Source organism: Eucyclogobius newberryi, unplaced genomic scaffold (genome assembly GCF_026437365.1).
Source record: "Eucyclogobius newberryi isolate DKJ021-1_F unplaced genomic scaffold, fEucNew1.0.hap1 SCAF_18, whole genome shotgun sequence".
Classification (NCBI taxonomy): Eukaryota; Metazoa; Chordata; class Actinopteri; order Gobiiformes; family Gobiidae; genus Eucyclogobius; species Eucyclogobius newberryi.
This window is the reverse complement of record NW_027315812.1, coordinates 1,361,132-1,379,286: the sequence shown is the minus strand read 5'-3', so window position 1 is coordinate 1,379,286 and position 18,155 is coordinate 1,361,132. Positions and strand designations below refer to the sequence as shown.

Here is an 18,155-nt window from a genome sequence, read left to right as displayed (position 1 = left end):
GTTTAGTCTTGGTTTAGTCCTGGTTTAAACCTGGTTTATTCTGGTTTAGTCCTGGTTTAGACCTGGTTTAGTCCTGGTTTAGACCTGGTTTAGTCCTGGTTTAGACCTGGTTTAGTCCTGGTTTAGACCTGGTTTAGTCCTGGTTTAGTCCTGGTTTAGTCCTGGTTTAGTCCTGGTTTAGACCTGGTTTAAACCTGGTTTAATCCTGGTTTAGACCTGGTTTAGACCTGGTTTAGTCCTGGTTTAAACCTGGTTTAGTCCTGGTTTAGTCCTGGTTTATTCCTGGTTTAGTCCTGGTTTAAACCTGGTTTAGTCCTGGTTTAAACCTGGTTTAGTCCTGGTTTAGTCTTGGTTTAGTCCTGGTTTAAACCTGGTTTATTCCTGGTTTAGTCCTGGTTTAAACCTGGTTTAGTCCTGGTTTAAACCTGGTTTAATCCTGGTTTGGACCTGGTTTAGTCCTGGTTTAGTCCTGGTTTAGTCCTGGTTTAGTCCTGGTTTAAACCTGGTTTAGTCCTGGTTTAAACCTGGTTTAATCCTGGTTTAGACCTGGTTTAGTCCTGGTTTAATCCTGGTTTAGTCCTGGTTTAGTCCTGGTTTAGTCCTGGTTTATTCCTGGTTTAGTCCTGGTTTAAACCTGGTTTATTCCTGGTTTAGACCTGGTTTAGTCCTGGTTTAGTCCTGGTTTAGACCTGGTTTAAACCTGGTTTAGTCCTGGTTTATTCCTGGTTTAGACCTGGTTTAGTCCTGGTTTAGTCCTGGTTTATTCCTGGTTTAGACCTGGTTTAGTCCTGGTTTAGTCCTGGTTTAGACCTGGTTTAAACCTGGTTTAGACCTGGTTTAGTCCTGGTTTAGACCTGGTTTAGTCCTGGTTTAGTCCTGATTTAGACCTGGTTTAGTCCTGATTTAGACCTGGTTTAAACCTGGTTTAGTCCTGGTTTAAACCTGGTTTATTCCTGGTTTAGTCCTGGTTTAGACCTGGTTTAGTCCTGGTTTAGACCTGGTTTAAACCTGGTTTATTCCTGGTTTAGTCCTGGTTTAGACCTGGTTTAGTCCTGGTTTAGACCTGGTTTAAACCTGGTTTATTCCTGGTTTAGTCCTGGTTTAAACCTGGTTTAGTCCTGGTTTAGACCTGGTTTATTCCTGGTTTAGTCCTGGTTTAGACCTGGTTTATTCCTGGTTTAGTCCTGGTTTAGACCTGGTTTAGTCCTGGTTTAGTCCTGGTTTAGTCCTGGTTTAAACCTGGTTTAGTCCTGGTTTAGTCCTGGTTTAAACCTGGTTTAGTCCTGGTTTAGTCCTGGTTTATTCCTGGTTTAGTCCTGGTTTAAACCTGGTTTAGTCCTGGTTTAAACCTGGTTTAGTCCTGGTTTAGTCTTGGTTTAGTCCTGGTTTAAACCTGGTTTATTCCTGGTTTAGTCCTGGTTTAAACCTGGTTTAATCCTGGTTTAGACCTGGTTTAGACCTGGTTTAGACCTGGTTTAGTCCTGGTTTAAACCTGGTTTAGTCCTGGTTTAGTCCTGGTTTATTCCTGGTTTAGTCCTGGTTTAAACCTGGTTTAGTCCTGGTTTAAACCTGGTTTAGTCCTGGTTTAGTCTTGGTTTAGTCCTGGTTTAAACCTGGTTTATTCCTGGTTTAGTCCTGGTTTAAACCTGGTTTAATCCTGGTTTAGACCTGGTTTAGTCCTGGTTTAAACCTGGTTTAATCCTGGTTTGGACCTGGTTTAGTCCTGGTTTAGTCCTGGTTTAGTCCTGGTTTAAACCTGGTTTAGTCCTGGTTTAAACCTGGTTTAATCCTGGTTTAGACCTGGTTTAGTCCTGGTTTAATCCTGGTTTAGTCCTGGTTTAGTCCTGGTTTAGTCCTGGTTTATTCCTGGTTTAGTCCTGGTTTAAACCTGGTTTAGTCCTGGTTTATTCCTGGTTTAGACCTGGTTTAGTCCTGGTTTAGTCCTGGTTTAGACCTGGTTTAAACCTGGTTTAGTCCTGGTTTATTCCTGGTTTAGACCTGGTTTAGTCCTGGTTTAGTCCTGGTTTATTCCTGGTTTAGACCTGGTTTAGTCCTGGTTTAGTCCTGGTTTAGACCTGGTTTAGACCTGGTTTAGTCCTGGTTTAGACCTGGTTTAGTCCTGGTTTAGTCCTGATTTAGACCTGGTTTAGTCCTGATTTAGACCTGGTTTAAACCTGGTTTAGTCCTGGTTTAAACCTGGTTTATTCCTGGTTTAGTCCTGGTTTAGACCTGGTTTAGTCCTGGTTTAGACCTGGTTTAAACCTGGTTTATTCCTGGTTTAGTCCTGGTTTAGACCTGGTTTAGTCCTGGTTTAGACCTGGTTTAAACCTGGTTTATTCCTGGTTTAGTCCTGGTTTAAACCTGGTTTAGTCCTGGTTTAAACCTGGTTTATTCCTGGTTTAAACCTGGTTTAAACCTGGTTTATTCCTGGTTTAAACCTGGTTTAAACCTGGTTTAGTCCTGGTTTAGACCTGGTTTAAACCTGGTTTATTCCTGGTTTAGTCCTGGTTTAAACCTGGTTTAGTCCTGGTTTAAACCTGGTTTATTCCTGGTTTAAACCTGGTTTAAACCTGGTTTATTCCTGGTTTAAACCTGGTTTAAACCTGGTTTAGTCCTGGTTTAGACCTGGTTTAATTACAGATGAACTGGTTTCCAGGGAAACTCTCGCAGTACGACTCTGATGGAGACGGAGACTTCGACTTGGACGACGCTAAAGTTTTGCTCGGTAAGTTTTTTCTTTAACTTTAAAACAGTTTTTCTTTGGGTTTAACGTGGTGTTTACACAGTCAGAGGTTTATCTGGAGGAACATGTGATGTAGAGGATGGGCGGGGCCGAGGCGGAGGCGGGCGGAGGCGGGGGCGGAGGCGGGGCCGGGGCGCGGCCGAGGCGGGGCCGAGGCGCCAAAAACACGTGAATGAAATAAAAAGCACTCTGGGGAATTTTTAAGGAAAAAAAGGTTGGTAAATCAAATCAAATTTAAGAGGCAGGAAGTGAGGATGGTGAGACAGGAAGTGAGGACGGTGAGACAGGAAGTGAGGATGGTGAGACAGGAAGTGAGGACGGTGAGACAGGAAGTGAGGATGGTGAGACAGGAAGTGAGGACGGTGAGACAGGAAGTGAGGATGGTGAGACAGGAAGTGAGGATGGTGAGACAGGAAGTGAGGACGGTGAGACAGGAAGTGAGGACGGTGAGACAGGAAGTGAGGACGGTGAGACAGGAAGTGAGGACGGTGAGACAGGAAGTGAGGACGGTGAGACAGGAAGTGAGGATGGTGAGACAGGACGTGAGGATGGTGAGACAGGAAGTGAGGATGGTGAGACAGGACGTGAGGATGGTGAGACAGGAAGTGACGCTTGTATTTAGTCATGACTCACTCTTTTCTCTTTCTCCATTTGTTTATTTTTTAAACCATTTTTCATCTTTTATATTTTATACTTTGTTTTACACCACAACACTTCGTCCTTCCACTTCCTCCTTCCACTTCCTCCTTCCACTTCCTCCTACTCCTTCCACTTCTTCCTTCCTCTTCCTGCTTCCACTTTCTCCTTCCACTTCTTCCTTCCTCTTCCTGCTTCCATGTCCTCCTTCCTCTTCCTCCTTCCACATCCTCTTCCTCCTTCCACTTCCTCTTCCTCCTTCCACATCCTCTTTCCCCTTCCACTTTCTCCTTCCACTTCCTCCTTCCTCTTCCTCCTTCCACATCCTCTTCCTCCTTCCACATCCTCTTCCTCCTTCCTCTTACTCTTTCCACATCCTCTTCCTCCTTCCACTTCCTCCTTCCACTTCCTCTTCCTCCTTCCACTTTCTCCTTCCTCTTCCTCCTTCCACATCCTCTTCCTCCTTCCACATCCTCTTCCTCTTTCCACATCCTCTTCCTCCTTCCTCTTACTCTTTCCACATCCTCTTCCTCCTTCCACTTCCTCTTTCCTCTTCCTTCTTCCACATCCTCTTCCTCCTTCCACATCCTCCTTCCACATCCTCTTCCTCCTTCCACTTCCTTGCCACCTCTCTTCTCCCCCTTGTCTCCTTCCCTTGCCTCCTTCCCTTGTCTCCTTCCCTTGTTTCCTTCCTCACCTCCTTTTTCACCTCCTTCCTCGTCTCCTGCGTTAGGCCTGAACAAAGATGCCGGTGCAGAAAATGCAGAGTCGTCATTGGAGGAGGTGATAAGCGTTTTGTCGGACGAAGGCTCTGATTGGCTGTTCGGGTTCTTCAGCTTCCTGTTTGACGTAGTGACGGCGCCAGACGTTAAAACCCAGGGAAAAGACCGACATGTATCAGACGACCAGGAGCCAATCAGTGCAGAGCAGGCGGAGCAAGGACCAATCACAGGAGAGCAGGACAATTAAGCAACCAACAGAAGAAAAGAGACATTATTATTCAGCTCTTTTTATGTTTCGCTTTTACTTTGTGAACATTTTAACCTCGAGAAACAAACCAGACGAACGAGAGTACGAACTTAAACCAGTACCGAGCCCGGGACCGCGCCCGGGACCGAACCCGGGACCGAGCCCGGGACCGAACCGAACCCGGGACCGAGCCCGGGACCGAACCCGGGACCGCGCCCGGGACCGAACCCGGGACCGAGCCCGGGACCGAGCCCGGGACCGAACCGAACCCGGGACCGAACCCGGGACCGAACCCGGGACCGAGCCCGGGACCGAGCCCGGGACCGAACCATGTTTTGACTGGCTCTTATCCCTGTTTGTCTTGGAACATCCAGACACTTTCTAACCCTGAGGTCATCTGAGCGAGTCACAAACAATCGTTTAGTCATTCCAGTGTGTGAGTGTGAGGGGCGTGGCTAAAGCTAGTGGTGTGAGGGGCGTGGCTAAAGCTAGTATGTGTGAGGGGCGTGGCTAAAGCTAGTGGTGTGAGGGGCGTGGCTAAAGCTAGTATGTGTGAGGGGCGTGGCTAAAGCTAGTGGTGTGAGGGGCGTGGCTAAAGCTAGTGGTGTGAGGGGCGTGGCTAAAGCTAGTGGTGTGAGGGGCGTGGCTAAAGCTAGTATGTGTGAGGGGCGTGGCTAAAGCTAGTGTGTGTGAGGGGCGTGTCTAAAGCTAGTGTGTGTGAGGGGCGTGTCTAAAGCTAGTGTGTGTGAGGGGCGTGGCTAAAGCTAGTGGTGTGAGGGGCGTGGCTAAAGCTAGTGGTGTGAGGGGCGTGGCTAAAGGTATTGTGTGAGGGGCGTGGCTAAAGCTAGTATGTGTGAGGGGCGTGGCTAAAGCTAGTATGTGTGAGGGGCGTGGCTAAAGCTAGCGTGTGTGAGGGGCGTGGCTAAAGCTAGCGTGTGTGAGGGGCGTGGCTAAAGCTAGCGTGTGTGAGGGGCGTGGCTAAAGCTAGCGTGTGTGAGGGGCGTGGCTAAAGCTAGTGGGTGTGAGGGGCGTGGCTAAAGCTAGTGTGTGTGTGAGGGGCGTGGCTAAAGCTAGTGTGTGTGAGGGGCGTGGCTAAAGCTAGTGTGTGTGAGGGGCGTGGCTAAAGCTAGTGTGTGTGAGGGGCGTGTCTAAAGCTAGTGTGTGTGAGGGGCGTGGCTAAAGCTAGTGTGTGTGAGGGGCGTGTCTAAAGCTAGTGTGTGTGAGGGGCGTGTCTAAAGCTAGTGTGTGTGAGGGGCGTGTCTAAAGCTAGTGTGTGTGAGGGGCGTGGCTAAAGCTAGTGTATGTAAGGGGCGTGGCTAAAGCTAGTGTGTGTGAGGGGCGTGACTAAAGCTAGTGTGTGTGAGGGGCGTGGCTAAAGCTAGTGTGTGTGAGGGGCGTGGCTAAAGCTAGTGTGTGTGAGGGGCGTGTCTAAAGCTAGTGTGTGTGAGGGGCGTGTCTAAAGCTAGTGTGTGTGAGGGGCGTGGCTAAAGCTAGTGTGTGTGAGGGGCGTGTCTAAAGCTAGTGTGTGTGAGGGGCGTGTCTAAAGCTAGTGTGTGTGAGGGGCGTGGCTAAAGCTAGTGTGGACAGGAACAGTTTTGCCTCATGTCTTTGACTTCTCAAAGCCTCTACACTACAGTTTGAACCTCTCTTTATGTCTTTGGCTTTGGATCATGTCAGACGCTTTATGAGCTGGAAATATCAGATTATGGCTCTTGACAAAGCGAGTGCCATAAACAGGAAACGGCTGTTGCTAATGTGCTTTGCTAGCTTTGTGTTGCTAAGGCTCCACATATAAGTTGGCATCAGTGGAAACACGGCGTCACATGTGGGAAGAGCAGATTGAACCAGGATGAAAAAGTGGGACTGAACCAGGTTTTGGAGCAGATTCTGAACCTCCTGAGAACATCTGGACCGGTCCAAACCTGGTCTCACTCCTGAGAACATCTGGACCGGTCCAAACCTGGTCTCACTCCTGAGAACATCTGGACCGGTCCAAACCTGGTCTCACTCCTGAGAACATCTGGACCGGTCCAAACCTGGTCTCACTCCTGAGAACATCTGGACCGGTCCAAACCTGGTCTCACTCCTGAGAACATCTGGACCGGTCCAAACCTGGTCTCACTCCTGAGAACATCTGGACCGGTCCAAACCTGGTCTCACTCCTGAGGTAGAACCATTGTACAAACGTCTGGTGTAAAATGCATCTTCTTTGCTTCAGTTTTTGTGTCCGAGTCTGTGTTTTCTGCCGTGACTTTGGGCGGGGTCTCGTCGTGACAAAAGACGTTAAACACAAAGAAAGTGTCATGTTTTTGCGACCACGCCCTCACGCCTCTTCTGCTTTTGTCTGTTGTGTCAGACGAGCTGCGACGAGGGAGAAACGCCACAGGTAAAAAGAGTCTGAGAGCCAGGTTTTCTGTGGCCTTTGGGTTGGATAAACAACACATTTACAAGTACTAACGGTGTTACAAGCTGTGCCACGATCTGCACGCGGCCTTTGATCGTGCATAAACCAATTACATGTAAAACAACTAACTATAAACCGGGACTAAACCCTTGTCATGTGCATCTGGTCATTAACAACGGCACAAACTCAAACCCTCGACACATTTCAAAGTCCTAAAGGTTGTTCTGTGACTTCAGAGCGCTCCCTTCGCGGCGTGAGACTGCGATCGGCGCTGAAACAGGAAGTCCGCGATCTTCACCGCGCGATGGAAGCCAAACGACTCAGTCAGATCCTCCTGACGGCGTTTAGAGAAGCGCTGAAGGAGGAAGAAGAGGAGGAAAAGAGGGAGAGAGCGACGGAACAAACCGCTAACCAGGAAATGGTGGAAGTGTGTGAGGGACGAGGGGAAAACCAACCACGAACTCAACAAACCGGAAACGAGCGCCGCGATAATCAGACGACAGAAGAGGGAGGAAAGGTGGAACGCATCGGACAAAAGGAGGTCACAAGAGAAAAGGAGAAGGCCAGAAAAGTGCCCAGAGATTTGGGAAAACAAAAGGAAAAACTTGAACCACTGAAGCAAGAAAGGAAGGTTAAAGTCGAGATGGTGAAAGTCAAGAAGAGAGAACGTATCGTGGAATTGAAACGTGCGGAGGAAAAGAACAAACGAATGAAACGAAAAAAACGACTGTCGAGAGAGACTGAGCGAAAGGAGAAGGGTGAAAAGGAACGAGCGTCTCAAATAAAACACAAACTAGAGCAAAAGAAACCAGAGAAAATGGTTCAATTTGGACCTAAACGAGAAGAGAAGGAAGACGCTTCGGCTAAAGAGGAAATAAAGATGGAGCAAAGGACCAAAAAAAATGTAAACTCTGAAAATGCCGTTGAGTTTGGTGCTGAAAAATGGAAGGTAAAAAAGGAGGAAGAACTAGACGTAAAAGACGAGCGACAGAAGAAGACGGAGGAGAAAAAAGGTAAAGACTTCGAGGGATTTGAACGCGAGAAATCCGAGGAAGAACGTTTGTCAAAGGTGGAGGAAGAGAGGGACGCTAAAGTTCAGGTGGAGGAAGAGAGGGACGCTAAAGTTCAGGTAGAGGAAGAGAGGGACGCTAAAGTTCAGGTGGAGGAAGAGAGAGACGCTAAAGTTCAGGTGGAGGAAGAGAGAGACGCTAAAGTTCAGGTGGAGGAAGAGAGGGACGCTAAAGTTCAGGTGGAGGAAGAGAGAGACGCTAAAGTTCAGGTGGAGGAAGAGAGGGACGCTAAAGTTCAGGTGGAGGAAGAGAGAGACGCTAAAGTTCAGGTGGAGGAAGAGAGGGACGCTAAAGTTCAGGTGGAGGAAGAGAGGGACGCTAAAGTTCAGGTGGAGGAAGAGAGAGACGCTAAAGTTCAGGTGGAGGAAGAGAGAGACGCTAAAGTTCAGGTGGAGGAAGAGAGGGACGCTAAAGTTCAGGTGGAGGAAGAGAGAGACGCTAAAGTTCAGGTGGAGGAAGAGAGGGACGCTAAAGTTCAGGTGGAGGAAGAGAGAGACGCTAAAGTTCAGGTGGAGGAAGAGAGGGACGCTAAAGTTCAGGTGGAGGAAGAGAGGGACGCTAAAGTTCAGGTGGAGGAAGAGAGGGACGCTAAAGTTCAGGTGGAGGAAGAGAGAGACGCTAAAGTTCAGGTGGAGGAAGAGAGGGACGCTAAAGTTCAGGTGGAGGAAGAGAGAGACGCTAAAGTTCAGGTGGAGGAAGAGAGGGACGCTAAAGTTCAGGTGGAGGAAGAGAGTGACGCTAAAGTTCAGGTGGAGGAAGAGAGGGACGCTAAAGTTCAGGTGGAGGAAGAGAGAGACGCTAAAGTTCAGGTGGAGGAAGAGAGGGACGCTAAAGTTCAGGTGGAGGAAGAGAGAGACGCTAAAGTTCAGGTGGAGGAAGAGAGGGACGCTAAAGTTCAGGTGGAGGAAGAGAGGGACGCTAAAGTTCAGGTGGAGGAAGAGAGAGACGCTAAAGTTCAGGTGGAGGAAGAGAGGGACGCTAAAGTTCAGGTGGAGGAAGAGAGAGACGCTAAAGTTCAGGTGGAGGAAGAGAGAGACGCTAAAGTTCAGGTGGAGGAAGAGAGTGACGCTAAAGTTCAGGTGGAGGAAGAGAGGGACGCTAAAGTTCAGGTGGAGGAAGAGAGGGACGCTAAAGTTCAGGTGGAGGAAGAGAGGGACGCTAAAGTTCAGGTGGAGGAAGAGAGAGACGCTAAAGTTCAGGTGGAGGAAGAGAGGGACGCTAAAGTTCAGGTGGAGGAAGAGAGAGACGCTAAAGTTCAGGTGGAGGAAGAGAGGGACGCTAAAGTTCAGGTGGAGGAAGAGAGGGACGCTAAAGTTCAGGTGGAGGAAGAGAGAGACGCTAAAGTTCAGGTGGAGGAAGAGAGGGACGCTAAAGTTCAGGTGGAGGAAGAGAGGGACGCTAAAGTTCAGGTGGAAGAAGAGAGGGACGCTAAAGTTCAGGTGGAGGAAGAGAGGGACGCTAAAGTTCAGGTGGAGGAAGAGAGAGACGCTAAAGTTCAGGTGGAGGAAGAGAGAGACGCTAAAGTTCAGGTGGAGGAAGAGAGTGACGCTAAAGTTCAGGTGGAGGAAGAGAGGGACGCTAAAGTTCAGGTGGAGGAAGAGAGGGACGCTAAAGTTCAGGTGGAGGAAGAGAGGGACGCTAAAGTTCAGGTGGAGGAAGAGAGGGACGCTAAAGTTCAGGTGGAGGAAGAGAGTGACGCTAAAGTTCAGGTGGAGGAAGAGAGGGACGCTAAAGTTCAGGTGGAGGAAGAGAGGGACGCTAAAGTTCAGGTGGAGGAAGAGAGGGACGCTAAAGTTCAGGTGGAGGAAGAGAGAGACGCTAAAGTTCAGGTGGAGGAAGAGAGAGACGCTAAAGTTCAGGTGGAGGAAGAGAGGGACGCTAAAGTTCAGGTGGAGGAAGAGAGAGACGCTAAAGTTCAGGTGGAGGAAGAGAGGGACGCTAAAGTTCAGGTGGAGGAAGAGAGGGACGCTAAAGTTCAGGTGGAGGAAGAGAGAGACGCTAAAGTTCAGGTGGAGGAAGAGAGGGACGCTAAAGTTCAGGTGGAGGAAGAGAGGGACGCTAAAGTTCAGGTGGAGGAAGAGAGGGACGCTAAAGTTCAGGTGGAGGAAGAGAGGGACGCTAAAGTTCAGGTGGAGGAACAACAAATGGAGGAAAAGAACATGAGTGCTGAGAAAGATCAAGAAGAAGACCAGATTAGACTCAAATGGGAAAATGAGGAGCGGAAACGACGAGAGGAGCAAGAAAATGTCCAAACGGAAGAAGAAAGGGAACGAGAGAATAAAGCAAAGAGTGGGGTGAAAGCGAGAACCGGAAAAGAGGAAGATAAACTGAAAAAACAGGTAGAAGAGGAGAGGCTTTTGAAAGAGAACTTAGAACAGGAAGGAGTGAAAAAACCTAAAGCCTTGAACCTTGAAGAAGAAACGATACACCAACAAAAGAGAACCGACGCAAAAGAGCAGGCGGCAAAGGATCAGGTGGCAAAAGAGCAGGGGGCAAAGGATCAGGTGGCAAAAGAGCAGGCGGCAAAGGAGCAGGCGGCAAAGGAACAGGCGGCAAAAGAGCAGGCGGCAAAGGATCAGGCGGCAAAAGAGCAGGCGGCAAAGGATCAGGCGACAAAGGATCAGGCGACAAAAGAGCAGGCGACAAAAGAGCAGGCGGCAAAAGAGCAGGCGGCAAAAGAGCAGGCGGCAAAGGAGCAGGCGGCAAAAAAGCAGGCGGCAAAAGAGCAGGCGGCAAAAGAGCAGGCGGCAAAGGAGCAGGCGGCAAAAGAGCAGGCGGCAAAAGAGCAGGCGGCAAAAGAGCAGGCGGCAAAGGAGCAGGCAGCAAAAGAGCAGGCGGCGAAGGATCAGGCGGCGAAGAATCAGGCGGCGAAGAATCAGGCGGCGAAGAATCAGGCGGCGAAGAATCAGGCGGCGAAGAATCAGGCGGCGAAGGAACTGACGGCGAAGGAACTGACGGCGAAAGAGCAGGCGGCGAAGATTGTAAAAGTGTCCAGATCAGAGCCAGGTGAACCAGGGGAAGTCTCTGGAGAGTTGGTGGAACAGCAGCAGAAGGTCGAACATGAAAGAACTGATCAAGAGCGAATTCAAAAAGTTGGGATTTCTAAAGAAAAAGCCAAAATAGAGCCAGAAATAAGAGCAACATTCAGACTGAAACAACCGTCTGAAAAGGCTGAAGAACATGCCACCAAAATGGACCTTCTCGACGTTAAGGAGCGAGAGGCTAAACAGAGACCGGAAGAAAAACAAACGGTCCGAACATGGATACGAAACAATGTGGTAGAAAGGGAAAAGATGAAGAAGGAAGCTGAAAAAGAGCGAGCTGAGAGAGAGTTATCAGCTAAAAAACAACCACAAACTGTGGAAAAGGACAGGATTGGACCAGATCAAAATAAAAAGGTCAAACCGGTGGAAGCAGCAGCATCTACAGTTATGGCACAAGAAAATACAACTGTGATGAAGAGGAAACTACAAGAAAACCAACGTTCGGCAAAAGAGAATTCTGAACCAGCATCTGAAAAGACCATTCCAAAGCTGAGGAGTTCTGAAGAGGAAGTGGGACAAAAAGGGATTAATCCGGCTAAACGAGATGGACAAGAAGAAAAGCAAATGTTTAAAAAGAATGTAGAAGAGACGAGGGAACTAAAGAAACAGAATGCAGAGGAAGCGGACATTTTGAGACAGTCAAAGGAAGCAGTCGCTCAAAGAACAACGATAAAAACAGTCAAAGGACAAGAACGAGTGATAAAGGAACAGAACGCAACAAAAAGCGAACAAACCAAAGCTGCAGAAAAGCCCGTTGCTCCAGGACATACCGTTAAAAAGATTGAAGAACCGGAGCAAATAGTGACAAAAGAGAAGCAAAGAAACCACCAAACGGAACAACAAGTGTTTAAAGTACAATCTGAGAAGGAAAGTCTTACGAGGGACAAAGACGAGCATCCTGGGAAAGCTGTTCAAAAGACTGTAGGACGGGATAAAGTGTTGAGTGTTCAGAACAGAACCCTCGTAAATCTGGAGAAAAAAACAATTCAGCAAGAAAAGGTGGTGAAGTTACAACAAACGGACAAAGAACAAACAGAGAAGACCATTTTAGGACCAGCGGGGAAAGTAGAAAGTCCAGAACAATTGAAAGAAAAAGGTATAAAACTGGCAAAAGATCAAACTCAACAAGAAATGACGCTGAAATTACAACAAACGAAGAAGGTGCAAACGGATAAAGCCGTTCCAGGACGGACAAAGACTGTGGTTTCCAAAGAACAGATTGTTAAAAAGATCCTAGGACCAGATCAAGGGACGGCGGACGTTTCAGGAGCGACAAAGACGAGTGTTGCTAACGTGCCAATGGTGAAAAAGATCGTTGGTCAAGAAAAGCCGGTGAAGGTTGAGGTCAAAAAGAACGTAGGGCCGGAGCGACTGGGAACAAAACAAAACGCAACCAAACCTGAAAATGAACTCGTTCAACAAGAAAAAGTAGTGAATCTGAAACAGGCAAAGGTTGAAGCTTTAACAAAGGCTCGGAAAACCGTGGCTCCAGGGCAGATCGTTCAAACCGACAACGCGGGGCAAGGGAAGGTGGTGAAAGGACAAGGTGACCATTCTAATTTGAACATTTTAAACAAAGAAAAGGACAAGAACGAGAAGGTTTGAGACAAAGCAGAACCGACGCAAGGAAAGTGTCGGTGAAGTCTTCCATTCCAGATGGACGAGAGAAAGAAGCGTCTAATGAAGACAAAATGCTTCAAACGGACGCGCAGCACGAGCGTGTGGTGAACGTACAAAGCGATTCCAAACTGGCTATTCCAAAAGATGACGGTAGAAAACAAACAGTAGAACGACGAGCAGTGAAATTACACCAACTTGACAACACAAAGTCAGACATTTTGACTCTAAAAGACACGGCCAAAGGTCAAAGGACGGTACGTCAAGAGGGAAATCAGAACGCACAGAACGGCAAAGCAGAAAAGCAAGTGAACAATAAACTACACATAAAAACGACAGCAACCGACCAAAATGTTGGAAAGATTGTTGGACGGGAGCGAAAAGTGGAGAAAGTACAAGACGAAAAGGAACTAATGAAGCTGAACGCGGTTAAGAAAGACGTCGCTGAAGAACAATCGGGTAAAAATACTGTAGGAGTTCGAATCATGCCGGGGCGAGACAAACGCAACGCAACAAAACTAGTGAATAAAGCTAAAGAAGAGCAAGTTAGACAGGAGCAAATGGTGACGGGACGAGAAGCTGAGAAGGAACGACAAACGGCAGCCATTTTGGGTCAGACTAACAAAATAATCGCCAAAGAACAGACGGCGAAAAAGATTGTGGGACAGAAGCCAACGGTGACGATCCGTCAAGCTCCAAGAGACCAAACGAACGTGATTTTGAAATCGTCGGGAAAAGAAACTGTTAATAATAAGATGGTTGGACAAAGCGATCCAGTGAATAAAGCTAACGTAGAGCAAAGTTTGAAAGGACAAGAAGCTGCGAAGGGACGAGAAAAGGAGAACGTGTCGGGACAAGCCAAGCCAGTCGTCTCTAAAGAACAAATGATGAAAAAGACAGGACAGGAGCACGTGGTGAAGGTCCATCGAGACCAGACCAAACCTGAAGCTGTTGGACAAAACAAACAGAATGCAACCAAACCAGCGAGAAGTAACCCGAACGCTGTGAAGGAACGAGGACAAACGGGTAAAGGGTTTGAGCCGGAGCAGAATGGAACCAAACCAAAAAACCAAGAGGAAACTGCTAAGTTCCAACGAGCTAAGACGGAACAGAAGGCGTCCATTTTAGGAAACGTAGAGAAAACGGTTGGCAAAGGAAAAGAAGTGACGATCCAGTCTAAAGGACAACAAACTGGGAAGGAACGTCTCGCCGAAGAGACGGCAAAACAGGCTGAGATCATTAAAAAACGAGTTTTTCAGACGACTGTGGGACAAGAACGACGGGTGAACGTACAAGCTGGAAAAGAACCAGCAAAGACGGCCATTTTAAAACAAGTAAAAGTGACATAAGGGCAGCCACAAAATGGACGTCTAAAGTTTCTGTGGATTTATCTGAGGAAAGCCTAAATCACACGGAAGGGGCCAACGGGGGAGGGGCCAACGGGGGGAGGGGCCAACAGGGGCGTGGTTCAGCTCTGTTTGACGGTGTAAAAGTGTGTTTGCGTTTGTTGTTGATCTGATGTTTGGGCAGGAATAATAAGTCTTCCACAGCTGAAGTTTCGATTGTGAGGAAAATACTGTGGAAGTGAAATCATCGTTAGTCGCAGCTCTAATATCGACAGAGACATCAAAATGTATCGATTTTAATCAGATATCTAAGGTTTGGACGAGTAAAGGGAAAACGGTGAAAGAAAAGCTTCTGTATCGATGTTTAAATTCTCCTTTTTACGGTTTGAAAATCCCGGATTCCGGCTTTAAAATAAACCTTCCCGTTCAGTGATAGTTTCACAACAGGCTCATCCGTGTTCAGAAGTGGAGCCTGCACTTCTTCTTTTGTCCTCTTAGTGGTGCTGTTCTCGTGTAAATATTCATGTCAATGTTTGTGCTGAAGGTTTGGTCTTTGGACTTGAGTGTGTTTCAGACTTAAACTGGATTTGTTCCTTTCAAACTGTGAAATGTTCATCATAAACGCTCTGACTGTAAAACACGACTGAAACGTCTCTTTTTCTGAATCTTTTTCTAAATCATTTCCTCAGATTCTGCTCCGTTTAGAAAGTTCTAGAAGCAACAGAAACCTTAGCATTTTCATATTTTACAAAAAACGTATCAGACAAAAATATAAAGATCAGCTGGATCTGGCACCAGCAGGAGGCTGGTCCATGTTTAGTCCTGACTCTGGCACCAGCAGGAGGCCGGTCCATGTTTAGTCCTGACTCTGGCACCAGCAGGAGGCCGGTCCATGTTTAGTCCTGACTCTGGCACCAGCAGGAGGCTGGTCCATGTTTAGTCCTGACTCTGGCACCAGCAGGAGGCCGGTCCATGTTTAGTCCTGACTCTGGCACCAGCAGGAGGCCGGTCCATGTTTAGTCCTGACTCTGGCACCAGCAGGAGGCTGGTCCATGTTTAGTCCTGACTCTGGCACCAGCAGGAGGCCGGTCCATGTTTAGTCCTGACTCTGGCACCAGCAGGAGGCCGGTCCATGTTTAGTCCTGACTCTGGCACCAGCAGGAGGCCGGTCCATGTTTAGTCCTGACTCTGGCACCAGCAGGAGGCCGGTCCATGTTTAGTCCTGACTCTGGCACCAGCAGGAGGCTGGTCCATGTTTAGTCCTGACTCTGGCACCAGCAGGAGGCCGGTCCATGTTTAGTCCTGACTCTGGCACCAGCAGGAGGCCGGTCCATGTTTAGTCCTGACTCTGGCACCAGCAGGAGGCCGGTCCATGTTTAGTCCTGACTCTGGCACCAGCAGGAGGCTGGTCCATGTTTAGTCCTGACTCTGGCACCAGCAGGAGGCTGGTCCAGGTTTAGTCCTGACTCTGGCACCAGCAGGAGGCCGGTCCATGTTTAGTCCTGACTCTGGCACCAGCAGGAGGTCGGTCCATGTTTAGTCCTGACTCTGGCACCAGCAGGAGGCCGGTCCATGTTTAGTCCTGACTCTGGCACCAGCAGGAGGCCGGTCCATGTTTAGTCCTGACTCTGGCACCAGCAGGAGGCCGGTCCATGTTTAGTCCTGACTCTGGCACCAGCAGGAGGCCGGTCCATGTTTAGTCCTGACTCTGGCACCAGCAGGAGGCCGGTCCAGGTTTAGTCCTGACTCTGGCACCAGCAGGAGGCCGGTCCATGTTTAGTCCTGACTCTGGCACCAGCAGGAGGCCGGTCCATGTTTAGTCCTGACTCTGGCACCAGCAGGAGGCCGGTCCATGTTTAGTCCTGACTCTGGCACCAGCAGGAGGCTGGTCCATGTTTAGTCCTGACTCTGGCACCAGCAGGAGGCTGGTCCATGTTTAGTCCTGACTCTGGCACCAGCAGGAGGCTGGTCCATGTTTAGTCCTGACTCTGGCACCAGCAGGAGGCCGGTCCATGTTTAGTCCTGACTCTGGCACCAGCAGGAGGCCGGTGCATGTTTAGTCCTGACTCTGGCACCAGCAGGAGGCCGGTCCATGTTTAGTCCTGACTCTGGCACCAGCAGGAGGCCGGTCCATGTTTAGTCCTGACTCTGGCACCAGCAGGAGGCCGGTCCATGTTTAGTCCTGACTCTGGCACCAGCAGGAGGCCGGTCCATGTTTAGTCCTGACTCTGGCACCAGCAGGAGGCCGGTCCATGTTTAGTCCTGACTCTGGCACCAGCAGGAGGTCGGTCCATGTTTAGTCCTGACTCTGGCACCAGCAGGAGGCCGGTCCATGTTTAGTCCTGACTCTGGCACCAGCAGGAGGCCGGTCCATGTTTAGTCCTGACTCTGGCACCAGCAGGAGGCCGGTCCATGTTTAGTCCTGACTCTGGCACCAGCAGGAGGCCGGTCCATGTTTAGTCCTGACTCTGGCACCAGCAGGAGGCCGGTCCATGTTTAGTCCTGACTCTGGCACCAGCAGGAGGCCGGTCCATGTTTAGTCCTGACTCTGGCACCAGCAGGAGGCCGGTCCATGTTTAGTCCTGACTCTGGCACCAGCAGGAGGCCGGTCCATGTTTAGTCCTGACTCTGGCACCAGCAGGAGGCCGGTCCATGTTTAGTCCTGACTCTGGCACCAGCAGGAGGCCGGTCCATGTTTAGTCCTGACTCTGGCACCAGCAGGAGGCCGGTCCATGTTTAGTCCTGACTCTGGCACCAGCAGGAGGCCGGTCCATGTTTAGTCCTGACTCTGGCACCAGCAGGAGGCCGGTCCATGTTTAGTCCTGACTCTGGCACCAGCAGGAGGCCGGTCCATGTTTAGTCCTGACTCTGGCACCAGCAGGAGGCCGGTCCAGGTTTAGTCCTGACTCTGGCACCAGCAGGAGGCTGGTCCAGGTTAAGTTCTGACTCTGGCACCAGCAGGAGGCCGGTCCATGTTTAGTCCTGACTCTGGCACCAGCAGGAGGCCGGTCCATGTTTAGTCCTGACTCTGGCACCAGCAGGAGGCCGGTCCATGTTTAGTCCTGACTCTGGCACCAGCAGGAGGCCGGTCCATGTTTAGTCCTGACTCTGGCACCAGCAGGAGGCCGGTCCATGTTTAGTCCTGACTCTGGCACCAGCAGGAGGCCGGTCCAGGTTTAGTCCTGACTCTGGCACCAGCAGGAGGCCGGTCCATGTTTAGTCCTGACTCTGGCACCAGCAGGAGGCCGGTCCATGTTTAGTCCTGACTCTGGCACCAGCAGGAGGCCGGTCCATGTTTAGTGCTGACTCTGGCACCAGCATGAGGCCGGTCCATGTTTAGTGCTGACTCTGGCACCAGCAGGAGGCCGGTCCATGTTTAGTCCTGACTCTGGCACCAGCAGGAGGCCGGTCCATGTTTAGTCCTGACTCTGGCACCAGCAGGAGGCCGGTCCAGGTTAAGTTCTGACTCTGGCACCAGCAGGAGGCCGGTCCATGTTTAGTCCTGACTCTGGCACCAGCAGGAGGCCGGTCCATGTTTAGTGCTGACTCTGGCACCAGCAGGAGGCCAGTCCATGTTTAGTCCTGACTCTGGCACCAGCAGGAGGCCGGTCCATGTTTAGTCCTGACTCTGGCACCAGCAGGAGGCTGGTCCATGTTTAGTCCTGACTCTGGCACCAGCGGGAGGCCGGTCCATGTTTAGTCCTGACTCTGACACCAGCGGGAGGCCGGTCCATGTTTAGTCCTGACTCTGGCACCAGCGGGGGGCCGGTCCATGTTTAGTCCTGACTCTGGCACCAGCAGGAGGCCGGTCCATGTTTAGTCCTGACTCTGGCACCAGCAGGAGGTCGGTCCATGTTTAGTCCTGACTCTGGCACCAGCAGGAGGCTGGTCCATGTTTAGTCCTGACTCTGGCACCAGCGGGGGGCCGGTCCATGTTTAGTCCTGACTCTGGCACCAGCAGGAGGCCGGTCCATGTTTAGTCCTGACTCTGGCACCAGCGGGAGGCCGGTCCATGTTTAGTCCTGACTCTGGCACCAGCGGGGGGCCGGTCCATGTTTAGTCCTGACTCTGGCACCAGCAGGAGGCCGGTCCATGTTTAGTCCTGACTCTGACACCAGCGGGAGGCCGGTCCATGTTTAGTCCTGACTCTGGCACCAGCGGGGGGCCGGTCCATGTTTAGTCCTGACTCTGGCACCAGCAGGAGGCCGGTCCATGTTTAGTCCTGACTCTGGCACCAGCGGGGGGCCGGTCCATGTTTAGTCCTGACTCTGGCACCAGCAGGAGGCTGGTCCATGTTTAGTCCTGACTCTGGCACCAGCAGGAGGC

At 50.1% G+C, this 18,155-nt stretch overlaps 2 protein-coding genes across 2 annotated transcripts in view; both read left to right on the top strand.

Annotated features, from left to right (window-relative positions):
- The window catches only part of LOC140364906 (uncharacterized), a 65,017-nt gene extending 52,456 nt beyond the window's left edge, over nucleotides 1–12,561 (top strand). Inside the window, exons 4-8 of the mRNA XM_072451287.1 lie at nucleotides 2,657–2,725; nucleotides 4,113–4,345; nucleotides 4,441–4,702; nucleotides 6,932–8,865; nucleotides 10,291–12,561. Coding sequence (XP_072307388.1) covers nucleotides 2,657–2,725; nucleotides 4,113–4,345; nucleotides 4,441–4,702; nucleotides 6,932–8,865; nucleotides 10,291–12,471 — 4,679 coding nt within the window. The 3' untranslated portion in view covers nucleotides 12,472–12,561. The remainder of the gene's footprint in view (nucleotides 1–2,656; nucleotides 2,726–4,112; nucleotides 4,346–4,440; nucleotides 4,703–6,931; nucleotides 8,866–10,290) is intronic.
- Nucleotides 12,485–13,900, top strand: LOC140364285 (uncharacterized). Its single transcript, XM_072450378.1, has one exon. It carries the CDS (start codon nucleotides 12,558–12,560, stop codon nucleotides 13,830–13,832), a length of 1,275 nt encoding a protein of 424 aa, XP_072306479.1. The 5' UTR covers nucleotides 12,485–12,557; the 3' UTR covers nucleotides 13,833–13,900.
- The last annotated feature ends 4,255 nt before the right edge of the window (nucleotides 13,901–18,155 follow it).

Coding starts and splice junctions, on each gene's coding strand:
- LOC140364285 (XM_072450378.1), top strand. CDS start 12,558: ATGCTTCAAACGGACGCGCAGCACGAGCGTGTGGTGAACGTACAAAGC.